This window comes from Boleophthalmus pectinirostris, unplaced genomic scaffold, assembly GCF_026225935.1.
Source record: "Boleophthalmus pectinirostris isolate CB_2022bp ecotype Guang Dong unplaced genomic scaffold, ASM2622593v1 HiC_scaffold_10, whole genome shotgun sequence".
Taxonomy (NCBI): Eukaryota; Metazoa; Chordata; class Actinopteri; order Gobiiformes; family Gobiidae; genus Boleophthalmus; species Boleophthalmus pectinirostris.
The window spans coordinates 15,170,657-15,184,551 of NW_026570971.1; the positions used below are offsets into that span (position 1 = coordinate 15,170,657).

At 42.1% G+C, this 13,895-nt stretch overlaps 1 protein-coding gene across 5 annotated transcripts; it reads right to left on the bottom strand.

Moving 5' to 3' along the window:
* Positions 1-3,418: 3,418 nt before the first annotated feature.
* rpap1 (RNA polymerase II associated protein 1) lies at positions 3,419-13,392 on the bottom strand. 5 transcript variants are annotated; one of them, XM_055159801.1, is made up of 27 exons: positions 13,317-13,392; positions 12,883-13,073; positions 12,499-12,647; positions 12,337-12,426; positions 12,107-12,251; positions 11,862-12,026; positions 11,539-11,709; positions 11,196-11,311; positions 11,028-11,126; positions 10,830-10,931; positions 10,508-10,675; positions 10,087-10,245; positions 9,885-10,019; positions 9,562-9,732; positions 9,326-9,483; positions 9,067-9,234; positions 8,797-8,992; positions 8,545-8,669; positions 8,282-8,471; positions 8,055-8,198; positions 7,403-7,545; positions 6,778-7,189; positions 6,489-6,607; positions 6,180-6,411; positions 5,885-6,061; positions 5,321-5,377; positions 3,419-4,923 (listed from the first exon to the last, which is right to left on the bottom strand). In XM_055159801.1, the coding sequence occupies exons 2-27, from the start codon at positions 13,070-13,072 to the stop codon at positions 4,756-4,758; spliced, it is 4,149 nt and encodes a 1,382-aa protein (XP_055015776.1). In that variant the 5' UTR covers position 13,073; positions 13,317-13,392; the 3' UTR covers positions 3,419-4,755. The 5 variants fall into 5 exon arrangements, with proteins under 5 accessions (XP_055015776.1, XP_055015788.1, XP_055015783.1 ...); XM_055159813.1 differs by having other exon boundaries at positions 12,113-12,251; positions 13,162-13,392; XM_055159808.1 differs by having other exon boundaries at positions 8,797-8,989; positions 13,162-13,392.
* Positions 13,393-13,895: the final 503 nt, after the last annotated feature.

Here is a 13,895-nt window from a genome sequence, read left to right on the forward strand (position 1 = left end):
GTATGCAGGTGAAAAATGGAGATTGGTTTCACTTATGATGAATTAATTTCTAGGCTCACAGTGTTAAACATGGACATGTTCACATTTAAAAGAGTTGATGACATTGTCTCCATGAACAAATGTATTGCAGAATGGAAGTGTGCTGGAGATCTTATCTCTCTCAAAGGACAAGAAAAATTATGATGGAAAAAAGAACAGATTAACAAGAGCCAATAAGCATTCCAATGTCAAAAATGGGTGGATGGTGATAAGAAAGAAAGCCAGCTTCTCACAAAGCCGCGAGCACTACCACAGTAAATGTAAATTGTCCTGACCAGAACGTTAACTATTTGGTTAATTATTGAGAGGTAGGCAATACAGCCCCTGAATCGGTCAACATCATGATCATTAGTGTCTTTGGTTGTGTTTTGTTCAATGTTGTATCCTTCTTTAAGTATTTATTCACTGTCAGTCCAAGAACTATTTGAGTAATTGCATGAGCTACCCATCTGTTTGAGCAGCACAGTGTTGATCTTACAGGCACATAGGGGCATGTGGATTCATGCACACGTTCTTGTCTTTGCCAGCTGGCCCACTGCAGCTCCAGCAGGAGGTGAGTTCTGTGACGTCAGCCTCTCGTTGTGGACATGAGCTGGAGAAGAAAGCTCATGGACAGCACCTTCTTTTCCTTCTTTACAATGTATCAAATGGACATAGACCGTACGTCTTGGCTAGACTATAATTCCACCTTCCTATGGTGCCAGATAGACTGGTAACACACACAGAGATTGGGTGCACAGGGCAGCTGACGGTGGAGCATTGATTGGCCAGAGCTGAGTGTTTCTCATCTCAGTCCAATTCATTAGTGCTGAACGACTAAAGTGGCTGACCTCAAGCGTAATGCCATCAATGCAACAGAATCAGTGAGATTTCCACCTCTTTGTGACCGTAAAAGCCACCTCACAATTACGGATGCAGATGAAATGCTTAGATGGGCACATGAAAGAGAACATTTGAAAGTACAAAACAACTTATATTTGTTTTGCTTATAGGGTCATATAACTTTTTTAACGTTTTATTATTGAGTTACAGATATACAGTATATGGCAACATAATCTTCCGAAGTTTGTTGAATATTGTTAGAGAGAGTAGTTTTTGAATACATGTGCACTTACACATTTGCTCACAGTGGTTCTAATTTACACTGTTGTTTAAGTGTTACACTACAGAGGCAGAATTAGTCCTCATGATCATCATCTGTCTCGATTAAATAATACAAATCCTATTGTCTAGTTGATTTTTAATTACTGATATTATTCTTATTGATATTCTTAATATTATTATTTAGGCCTGGTTAGGTTAAGAGTGTCACCTTTTGATGGTGAGTTTTTGTTATGAGAAGCAATGCCGTGTCCACAGAGAGCTCTGGTTTCTAGTAGGAGCAGAGCCAATCAGCTGGACATGCACAGCTTCAAAGTCTCCCTTCATGAATACAGGGGCAGCACAGGCTCATTCCCCTTTCTGAGCTCAGGGCACAGGGATCTCCAGGGGTCATTTGAATGAGCTAATTTTTAGACGTTCTTTATCTCAAGAAAAACACAAGGAAATATTTGTACAATACTACATATGGCTCTATTATGGTTATCAATTAAAATGTTCTGTCTGACAAAGAAACTCCATGTAAAGGAGAAACAACACAGATCTATGTTTCATCCATGACTTGAAAGCCTGGCTACTTATTACAGTAGACATCTTGTACTGCTGATGAAAAACTGCACACCACATTTACACTGTAACTACATCATTACACTGATCAAGATTTCTTTCCTTGTTTTTGTTGCAAGTGTTACATTTTGAGATAGATGATAGGCCTTTCATTCTCAGTGACTAATTACATAATTCAAAACCATTTAAGAAAGCTACGTGCCATTCTCCAGTCCTGCTGATCTGTACATGCTGAAAACACAATCTACAAATATACTAGGCACAAACAAAATCTTTTATCTCAGATTCTACTACATCTACACAGAAAGAGGGGACATGATGGATAATCTGGATAATCCATATCACAGCAAAATACTCCACCCTCAGATGTGAACCACCCCACAGGCCCCTCCCTCAGGTGTGGGTAGCAGTGCCCCTCTTCTCAGCCTGTTTTGCTCTGCAGAAGCTGCGGCTGAATGAAGCCTTTGTTTGTGCCCAACATGAGAGCACCGTGTCCTGCACCAAATCAAATCAGTTTCACTAAATTATGGCGGCTTAATAGCATTAGGACCTGCTGACACTCATTTAGTCCTGTCCTGCAGTTTGTGGTGTTGGGCACTGCAGTATGTACAGTGCCACCACATGGGCAGGAGGTCCTCGCACAAAAATGGTTGAACTGAAGAAACTTAAGATTATGACGACACTACATTATTACATTAAAGACACTGAATATTCATAATATAGCAATCAAGGACACCTATTCAGGAGGAAGAGAGAGCCTTTTATCTGCAAGTCTGACTTAACATATTCAAAAATAATTTTTGTCTTCTTGTAATATTCAAGTTATTAATCCCAATGAGAAAAACATCACTCTTGACAATGATCTCATCTGCAACAATAGAGCATAATGAAAAGGTTCCTGAATATACTCGTGAGGTCTTTCTATTCTTAAAGTCTCTAACTTGCAGTAGTTACAAATAGTGTTACAAATTAAAAAAATAAATAAATTAAATTACACAGATCTCTGAAAATGTTTAAATTCCCAAATCTAGTATCTAACTGGGTCAACAGACAGTCACATATAAAAAAGTACGTATGGTCTGTATTAGTGAACCATATGAGTCTTTTCCAATACTTTCTTAATAGTTTAAGATTTGCATTGCTTTGCTGCTGCTACTTTATCCTACACAAAAAATGTATGGCTTATTTAATGAATAATAAATAATTCTGTGGATGGACCAAGCATTTAAACACATGCACATGCCCTTCTTCAGGACCTTATATAACAGTTTTTGTTTTTTTTTATACAGGCTTGTATAAACAAAAACAGGACTATTTGGTTTCTGAATATTTAAACATTAATGTATGCACTGGGCTACTTATCCTCATTTAAATCTGCAGCTTTGATTAGCATTTAAGTGAAAAGTGTGAGTTAAAAGAGAGTGTCTGTGGATGTGTGTCGTAAGTGCTGCCATTGGAAGCAGATAGAGATATTAGTCTGATGGGGCTGGACCATAGCCTATGGGCTGGACACGGGCCAAAAGGGAACACAAGGACACAGCACGCCCGTCCATGCTGACAGCCTGATAATGTACATGACTATTCTCAATATCTGACCATATGTCAGGGGACCTTGAAAACAGGATGCTGTGCTCTGTGTATTACAGAATGTACAGTTGAGGTTTACGGTCTGAGAGTAGGGAGATGTACTGTACAGCACTATTTTGAACTAAAGTCTATGTTGTCATAATTTATTGAACATTTTAAAGAAGCTCATAATGTACACAAGTTTTTATCCAGAGTAACTTTGCCATACTGTCTCTAATCAAGACCCAAATCACAGGCTTGACCTCATACTGAATCTTCACACAGGTGAATGATTTAGCAAAATCAGGAGTTGTAGAATAAGTTTCAGGTAAAAGAAAAAAAAAACTTTAGAGATTATCATGGACTGCCCTCTCTAAAAATAAGTTAAGTTCAGTTTGGCCTGTGTTTTTCATGCTTATACAGTAATTTTTATTAATGAGGAGAAGTCCATAAATGTGACTGATGGAACTTATTTTGGGCTCTCAAATGGCACTGCATTGATCACCGCTGGCTTTTATCAAACTCTGAGTACAGAATCCCCTCAGGGCATTTTTCCAATCTCCTATGTTTAACAAAGACAGCAATTAATCCAGTGTCAATGAGCAGTAATGGGGTCCACTAAATGAGGGACTGATCAATAACAGAACACAGCACTTTATGTAAAACAGGTTTTCACATTTGCAACAATTAACCGCTATTATCTATAAAATCCTTTCTGTTAACATTTATTTAGTTTTCTAGTATTTAAAGAAGACATTATGCTATTTTTTGTATTAAAATATAACATACGTAGATCAACATTTAACATTTAGTTCATTGTAAAACACAATTAATTAATCTAAGACTGCTTCATAATAATAAAAAACATTGATTATCTATTCAAAACAGCAACAACATTTTTTCATTTTTGTTTTGAATAATGACAAGCAAAGACAGAGGAGGAGGAAAAGATAAGGGATAGGTGAAAATTTTAAACTTTCAGAGCACCTCAAATGCAGGACAATGGAGGATGACGCAGGCATGAATAAATAAATCAAAATACAACTGGGTAATCCCACCGTTATAACTGTATTAAAATATAGAAGATTCTCCATGATATGTTGCTTTTTAATAATAAGAGAAAGCAAAATATTGTATGAGAATCAGATTTTATTCCCAGACAGAAACTTGTAAACATGCGTTTTTGTTTTGGCCAGAAGAGCGGGATGGTTAAGTTTGAGTTCTTGTTCTTAACCAAAGGAAAAATCTGTGGAACTAATTTTTCCCTCCATCTGCAGTTCATCCCTAAGGGTTTTATTCTTAAAATTAGGTGTTTCATAGTTTCAAAACCACCATTAAAATCCATGAAACAGATTATTGCAAGTAATACAACGTGTCCATAAACACTTCTGTTACAATGTATAGTCGACTTTCTGAGGATCTCTTCACTAATGCACCATGTGGTCTGGAGTAAAGGACCATAGCACACGTGTTCGCTGCTCTGTTTCACTTCTCACTCTCATCTCGGTGGTCCTTGTCATTACTGGGGTCCTGTGGCTGCAGGACTTGTTCCAGACGCTTGGCCCTGATGGGAGGCAGCTGCTCGTACAGGTCAAAGCCACAGTCTGACTGCTGCTGGGGCAGACGGAACAGCAGGAGGTGCTTCTTCAACACCTGAGGAAAAGGTGTTCAGTTAACTTGTGTTCTCAGGGCAAGGCAAGGCAGGTTTATTTGTAAAGCACAATTTGTACTAAACAGCAGGAAGCCAGTGCAGAGAGCTGAACACAGGACTAATGTGTGCAAATGTCCTGGTTTCACATCAGGGGCACTCATGAAAATACGAAAACCAGAGAGTATCCAAACGAAAAATTATAGAATCTAAAGCTCCACAAGATTTTAGACACTTTACACAGGTTTAACAGTCCAATCACTCATACCCCACTCGGCTGCTCCTGTACAGACTGGTCAGTGTGTCTGTAGTCAGGGCAAAGAGTTTGAGCTGAAAATGGAAATGAAAAGCAGAGAGGGACAAAAGAATGCAGAAGTACAGATTTTTGGGGCAGAGCAGTACCTCATCAGTCAGATAGAATATTTTCCGGAGCATAGAGATTCGGGCAGCCTCCACCTCCTGTAACACATACACATACCATCAATGCAGGCCATGGGAATTCTCAGAGTATTGGTATTGGGGCTTGTTATGAACACAAATGGGTAGTACATTTTGGACTAAGAGTGCAGAATCTAATGGATAATTATGACCATGACTTGGCTGATGTTAGGCATAGAAATAAACAAGATATCCTCCTTAAGCTTGTGCTTCAGTGCAGCAGCTACAGTGTCTGACTATGTGAAGTATGTGACCCGTTTCCACATGAGCTGTGGGCTCCAGGCTCTTTTACACTGGGTTCACAACAAGCTCCTATCACCTTTCTGTTCTGCATTAGAGATTGTATGCTTTTTGAGGTTTATAAATGTGTGACTCAAAGCCCATTTTGATGATAGACAGTTATCACAGACTTTCAGCTGAAGAGCTCAGAACTGAACTAAAATCTACAAAATAAATGAATGAAGCAAGTAGCCTTCTAAAAGGTCAGGTCTGTTGCCAGATATATCTTTACAGGGAAGTATATGCTACCTGTGCTGCAGCGTGCTGGGAGAAAATGAAGGTGTTGAGGTGAGAGAGTGCGACCACATAGAGCACGGGGCACCAGCATTGCTTCAGAGCTCCAGTGAGCAGGCAGCGGAAGTACAGACGGAGCAGGGTCAGGCAGTCCTCAGGAGGAGAGGTGAAGCACTCCAAGGGGATGGACAGCTAAGGATGTTAAGATTTACATTTAAACATTTACAGCAATTACACTGAATTTGCTTCAACTGAATCAAACGAATAATACATGACTAGTAAAGTGCAGTTAACTGGCAGAGGTAATAACCTGTTCCACAGTGACACTGAGTGAGCGGAGGATCCCGACATGCTCTCCAAACACAACCAGTCTCAGATCCACACTATACCTCCTCTGCAAAGGTAGCAGCATGAAGCAGCCAAACAGGGGGTCCCCAAATGACACGGCCTCATAATGAGCCAGCAGGGCTGAGTACAGGTCCTGGAAGGAGGCCAGGCCTGGAGGAGGGATGCTCAGGTCCAGTGAATTCAAGCGGGAAGCTCTGGAAACAGAAACAGCACATCTTCTGTGATCACAAGGTTCTATAATCTATAAGAGGAAATGCTTAAAGGGAGGAACCTGGTGAGCAGCCTGAACAATGCCCAGGACAGACTTTGGATGGGTCTCTCCAGGAACAAGTCGCTGGAGCAGAGGAACACACAGGACAAACGGGACAGTTTGGCTACAGGCAGAATCACCTACAACAAGAGCATCTGGTCACTTACTCAGCAAAATCACTTCAACCGCATCAGTTCATTCAACTTGAGCACAGAAATTTAATGCAGAAAGGTTGCTAAACTTATGTATGTTGTTCAGGCTGTGGTGTCTGCAAAGTGATGAAACATATTCATGGCAATTATCAGTGTACCTTTAGAGCCTCCTCTCTCCAGACCTCCAGCACAAGCAGCCACTGAAGGCAGTGGGTCACAGCCATGAGAGCCCCCAAGGGTAGCTCCTGAACGGACAGCCCCCCACCCTCGGCCCGATTATACAGGCTCAGTAGGGGAAGGTAGGGCCAATCAGAGGGCAGGATGGGACCACTGAGCTCTGGGAGGAACTGAGATGTCATCCAAGGAGTTCGACCAAGGAGTGAGTTCCTGGATACTACCACAGCTGGTTCCAAATGGGCCAAGTGGGTGAGGAAGCAGGCTCGAATGGAGGGCAGCTGGACACAGGCCTCTCTGAGCAGAGAGCCTAGGGCCTGATTAGAACTGGGGCATTCCTGCTGGAGCCTGAGCTCCCCCAGATCAACTGCCTCTGGTCCTCCACTGTGGCCCTCCCTGCAGACAAAAAACAAATCAGTCAGACTGCTTGCGTCACTCTTACTGGAAATTAATTATACTTATTAGATTTGAAACTAAAGTTTATTATATTAAAGGCATTCCATCAAACAATACCTTACAAGTGTTACATGCAAACAATGAAGAAAGTACTGCACTCTTCAACTCTTACAACTGGATCAAAACTACATGAGAAATCCAAGCATAGCTTACGGTATAAAGGACTTGCTGAAGATGATGTTTGAGAGAAGATCATGAGCCATAAATTCACTTCCCGGTAAAATCCATGACAACAGAACTAGTGCCATCTGGTGGAAAAGTGGGGCTTGTTTGGCTACCTCTGGATCAACAGGAATCTGCACAAATAAAAATATTTGAACTCAAATGAAAAACAACATTGTAAACAGCTGTTTACCCTATCTGTCTGCACCAACATCAGAACTTGTGTCTTATACATGTATTCAACTAGACTAGGAGTCTTACAAGGTCACACTTGTCACTTAGGGAATAGTGGAGACTTGCAGAACACATGGAATTATTCTGTGTGTTTGGTCTATATTTTTAGATTTACTCTCTGTGTTTACAATGGCCATGCTGTTATCAAAGGTCTTTGCTTGGTAGCATTCAGAATCATACTTTTGCATAATCATTGGAAAATGCCAAAGCTGCAACTGTTAAAAGCTTATTTATTTTATGCTTTCCTTTTGATAAGAAAACAACAATTCAATTTGGATTAACAGCTATGGTGCCTTGGTTTTAGAGAAACAAGTAAATCTGACAAAAAAAAAAAAAACACCACCAAAAAAACAACAACACTCAAGTAATTCAGATTGTACTGTGGCTGACAGCAGTGGTAGAAGCGTACCAGCCTGTGGGCCAGTCGCAGCAGCAGGTACAGGAGATGGTGCTCATGACACAGGAGCCAGGCTTTAGAGATGGACAGGGCAGGGGTGGCCCGGGTAGTGCAGCAAAGGTACTCAAGAACAGGCTCAGAAAAAATACCTGAGAACTAAAGAAACACAATCATCATGAAAGACCAGACACAAAGGAATGGTTTGAGTAAATTACAAGGTTTTACAGTCATTGCCCTGCCTTTAATGTGAGGCCTTTGTGGATGGATGTGACTGTGTCCAGCAGAAGGGCCAGTCCTGTCAACAGAGGGAAAGGGGAAGTGGGAGAAGCCAGACCAGGAGTGTCCCGCCATCTGGGACAAGACAGACCAGGTAGACTTGCAGTGGTCTCAGCATGGCACTGGACAGTATTACACACCATTGAGAAAGACCTGTGGAAATATAATGAAGATCAACACAGATATAAAATATCACCATACCTGTAATGCAATGCGATTTGCCCACCTGAGATTCTTAATGAGGCTTTGAACCACACAATGGGACAGCAAAGAGATGAGCTCTGACGCCAGCCCCTCCAGTTCCTCTAGGGTGTGTACCGGATTGAAGCTCTTCTGTGAAGATGTGTTTGACTTTATATAGGTTAACATCTATAATACTATTTTATTTATGATTATGTTGCATCACATTATGTATTTTTTGTATTTTATAAATGTTCACTGTAAATTATTGCTCTACCTCTGAGTGTGCAACCTGTACCTGCAGAGAGAGTTGATGATAATAGGCCTGTAGGTAGATGAGATAAGCAGGGATAAGAGCAAGGCTGATCTCTCTCTGATTGTTACTATCAAGTCCTTTCACAAAGCTCTTTAAATGAGACATCAAGGTCTGCTGCAGTCCAGAGACATGCTCCCAGCAAATAGGGGGAGGAGGCAGGCACTCTTCACCACCACTACTACATACAGAGGTCAAAAGAATATTAACAATACTTTCAAAGTCAAGACGCACAGCCACAAACTGGTTTCTAACCTGAGCATAACAGCCTGCAGCTCCTGGTGGCATCCAGCTGTGTGAGTGATCTGAGTGAGCAAACAAATCAGGGCCAGCAGCCTCTGCAGTCGCTCCGGAAACAGAGGCTCTGACAAAGCTAGGGGCCCAGGAGACTGGAGGGATTTCAGGAGGGCTGGATACAGATCACTTAAGACGACAAAAGGATGCATATGTTTTTATAATTATATGAAACAACCATTCTTAAACACTTACCAGTATCTCTTAAATATGCACTCACAGGTATAGGTCGCAGGCCTGTCCATAGCGGGCTGCCACTGCCCACAGTCGGTAGGCCTCAGTGCAAAGCTTTATAGCTTCAGCCTCTCCCAGCAGCAGGTCACTGGGCTCAGCACTGAGCAGGCAGGAGAGGCGCTCCTTCACCCCATGAGAGTTAAACTGGAGCAAACACAGGCACAATCAGACTAATGTGAAACCTGAAGTCGAGAGAGGAGCACTCAGATTAAAACTACTTACGATTCTGGCGCAGAGATGTCTGCCAGCTGTGGACAGTACTCTAAGCAGCTTTAGCACAGTGATTTGAGGAAGTTCATACACAGACTTAGGAGGGGCTGAGGCTGGGGGCATCCAAGTGGCAGGCAGGAAGTCCCGCACAATCACCTGAATCAGACGAGGGCAGTCCAAAACCTGGCATAGCACACAATAAGTTATTTACAAAGGAGAAGAGAAATCACACACACATAGGTAATAATGTGCACAATGTTAGCATGTTTAAAGTGTAAAAAAGTCTTGATTCTTTTTTCTTTTGATCTGTAATCATGTTATGTAGCAGGTAGCACCTGAGTGGCAGAGGAAGTGGAGTGCCTTGCAAGCCGAATAATGATCTCCATTATGTAATGGATGACGTGAGCAGATGGACGAACAACCTCCAGAATGTATCGCAGTCGAGGAAGAAGTTTCATTTTTAGCAAACCCTTAACACAAAAACTCTAATCAGTCAGAAACATACACAAGGACAAGGGCCAGGAAGCACTGATGTACCTTAACAACATCGTGCCGCGCCACCTCATAATCACTCTTTTCATCCTGCTTTTCTTTGGTCTCTTTGAGTTGCTCATCGTCCTCTACCCCATCAGCAGATGGCAGCAGAGGAAATAGAGCCATGCCACTAAACCAACAGAAAACGCTGTCCATACATGCCTGAAAGAAGAAGATGGAAAAAAAAAAAGTCTTGGGCCTGATCAGTGTGGAGAACTGTAAGATTACAGTATATTTTGTAGTCAGCAAAGTGGAGAATGTTGGATATTCAGTGACACTCATGCAATGAATCTACACAAAACACAAACAACTTTAGTCTTCCACATAGATAGTGATCTTACTTTTGTTTTAATAATACTAAACAAAGATAAATGTCATATAGTAAGGCCTTGAACCAGAAATTGTTAGACAACGATGAACTTACTTCATCCTCAGCACACACGAGTAATGCGTGGAGAGCGTGCATGGCAGCACACATCACCCCCTCCACACTGTCGTCCAGAGAGAAGCGCAGCAGGAAGAGCAGGCCAGCATCGAGTAGAGAGGACAGCACAGAGCCCGTCAGGGAGGAGTGGTACCCACCACATCGGGCCTGGAGGAGAGTGTCCAGGATGGACATTTACAAATACAATACACATACTAGTGTACTAGGAAGTCCAGCAAACAAAGTTGGTTGGGTTTCAGCCAATCTCTACACATCGACCTAATGCTTTAATGAAGTATGTATCACGTATAAGAGAGATTACCTTAGAAATAATATTAGCCAGAGTGCTAAGAGCCAAAGTCCTCTGTTGGATTACTTGACTCCGAGAAAGGAGGAAGAGTTCCTGGAGAGAATACCCTGCTCGCTGGGAAGAAAAGAAGGGATTATTAGGGATTATTGTTGATTATTTAATACATTAATTAAAAGTGAGTTTTCTGCAATCAGAACTAGCAGCTCTGACCTCCGGTTCCTCTCCGTGGTGGTGCAGACCCAGGTGAGTGGGCAGGTCGTCAGTGGGCGGGATCAGAGTCCCTGCAAAGTCAAAGCGTGCCTGCATGGCCTGCCAAAACATACTACAGTTTTGAGTTCTCAATAGATAACAAAAAAGTACAAGAGTAGAAATTCATACTTTGTTGGTTTCTTTTTTTCTTGGTGGAGGCAAGTCTCTCATCCACTCCAGCTTCTCAGGCTCCAACTTGTCCATATGTACCCAGTTTTTGTCAGGCTTCACTGGCAGGTCTGCTTCTGCTTGTACATACAGTAACATATTGGCTGTGTGCTCATTGAGCTGAAACTAGCACAGGATGTTAAGATGACTGTAAAATTTGACAAAATATAAGTGCTGGTTATCAGACATGACTCCCTGTCAATTTAAATACATATGCATCCATTTATCTATATCTTCCCCATCAAGGGATTCCATTTTTGAAACCACTCAAACAGCATCGATCTACCAAGGAGAGGCACATTACCAGTGACAGGTTCTTGCTCTGGCTCCATCTCCACATCCACATGAGCACATGGCGACTGACCCAGAGCATCACGAGGAGGGGCACACTGGTCTTTTGGCAGATGGGGTGCTGGTGCAGAGGATGGAATGTTTCGGGCTTTGCATGATCTTACTAACTCTACCAGCCTTGGATCTAGGTACAGAGGACAACAGGAGGAGGGAAAATGCACCATATGTATAATTAAAACAAACAGAAATGAATACCACTGTGATTATTTCAATTATTATTCCATATTATTCAGATTAGTTTCTGCCAGTGCTGTGTGGGTATATATAACTTCGTACCAAGCTGAGACAGGAGCCTCTTTTGCTCATCCAGGATCTCTGACTCCGACATGCTCTGTAGTTTCTCTTGACTCTCTCTGTGGATTCTCATGATCTCCTCTGAGCCACCATGCACCCCAAGACCCTGCCCTGAAATCAGCCTGGGACCTGCCTCTCCAACTTGGTCTGTTGAAAACACGTTCACATGGCTGTTACAGAGAAGTTGCAAATGCACAAACAGAAGTATTATTTTAGAATATATTAACCTGTACCAATATTGCAGTCCATCAGTTCTTTCTTGGTTTGTGCCTGTGAAGTTAAACTTTGTGTTTTTCCCTCTTTAAGTCTTTGAGCAGTTATCTGACGTGCAAAGATGCTCTTTTTACAACCAGGACCTGAAGCTTCTGGCATCTGTCAGATTCATTCACACAAACTCAGCTTCAATAAAACTTTTACTTTTTTTGTTTTAGTATTTTAGAAAATAAATTAGTTTTACCTCACAATATTGAGAGCGGTGGAGTACTTTAGGAAAAGCCATGCCAGTGAACTCTGGTAGTGACACAGGAACAGAGCTGGTATCCTTTTCCTTAATGAATAATATTGTTTTCAAGACAACAAACTAACAAACAACAAACAAATAAATATGTTTTCTATTTACAATTATTCTAGATAGGACAGCAGTGATGTGAGTGTCATGTGTGTCCAGTTGCTCCTCTGCATCCACATGCTCAAAGGTCACACGGCGGGACTTGAACCTGGACTTCTTTGGCGGTGCTGGGGTTAGCGAGGGCACTTCATCTGGTAGATCTACAAAAGACACATATTGAGTAATTCAGATATATTACATAAAAGAGTGCATGTATTCCTGAGTTAATATCATACTACTGACAATTACTAGGGTCTGTGTTTTTCTAAATAACCACCACTTCTCAGCACATTAACACTAAATTATTGGGGTTAGTTTCAGTATAACTACAAGCATTTTCTATTGTGGAAAAGTACAAATACTGAACATGAGAACAATAAGAGCTGCATGATAGACCTTCTATAGTCACGACATCCCTTTGCCCATCTCCAGTCTCCTGTGGCACCTCCGTTGCTCCACTCTGCGGTCTTCTTTTGTCCGGCCGGCGGACCACAGTCGCAGCCGCCTGGGCTCCAGAGCTCAGGAACCTCTCCTGTTCCCTCAACAAGTCCGCCTCCGAGTCTGTAGGCTGGGGACGCCGTAGCATCCTTCACATCACATAACACAGTATCCCAGTTATGCCAACAAGATGCGCACATGTGCTCCTATCTAAACTTGGTCCTAAGTTTTTCAAACCTTGGAGAAGAAGGGACTCGTTTCACAGGAACAGCATGTGAGTTTACATCAGTAAACAACTAACATGAACTTATTGATAGAGTTGCGCCAATGTATCTACATCTCAAATTGCAACCCAAACATTAAAAAAACTACTAAAAAATTTGACAATTTACTTTTCAAGAGGCACATCTATGACTTTCGTGCTTGGATGTTGCTCTCCATGCCATGCATGTACTGTCTGCACCGATAACCATGGGGAACTCTTTTTATGTAGCACAAGCAACTACTCAGTTCCGTTTTCAAAATAAAACTACACCTTCCAGCCAGCATCCTGCACGTTATGATCCTACACGAGGATGCCTATTTTTGCTACTTGCATCATTCTAAAACACTTCATTCGTTCATTCTTCATTATTATGATTTACTATTGACCGTGTAAACAGCAATGAATGTTGCACATTGCATTTTTCTGACTGGACAGCGCTACTCTTTCGACCATCTTTGCACAGGCTTTCCGAGGCTCAAGACGCTGAAGTGACAGTATATCACGCCGTGACAAGGTTGCTATTACAATTGATTGGCTGCACCATGGTGAACCTCTGCTGCCTCTGCTGCGGTGAAATCCCCCAACCCCGCCCCCCGCGGTGCAGCAGCCCGACGGGAGGACCAGCACCGCCGCGGGACTCCCAGCAGCATCAGCACCACGGAGGCTCCATCTCCGACGTGCAGCGCTCCAAGGAGGCACAGACAGG

Coding starts and splice junctions, on each gene's coding strand:
- rpap1 (XM_055159801.1), bottom strand. CDS start 13,072: ATGCTACGGCGTCCCCAGCCTACAGACTCGGAGGCGGACTTGTTGAGG. Junction 11,710..11,861: donor GAGGCTCCTGTCTCAGCTTG/GTACGAAGTTAT, acceptor CTCTGTACCTAG/ATCCAAGGCTGGTAGAGTTA. Junction 6,608..6,777: donor GGAGAGAGGAGGCTCTAAAG/GTACACTGATAA, acceptor CTCTTGTTGTAG/GTGATTCTGCCTGTAGCCAA.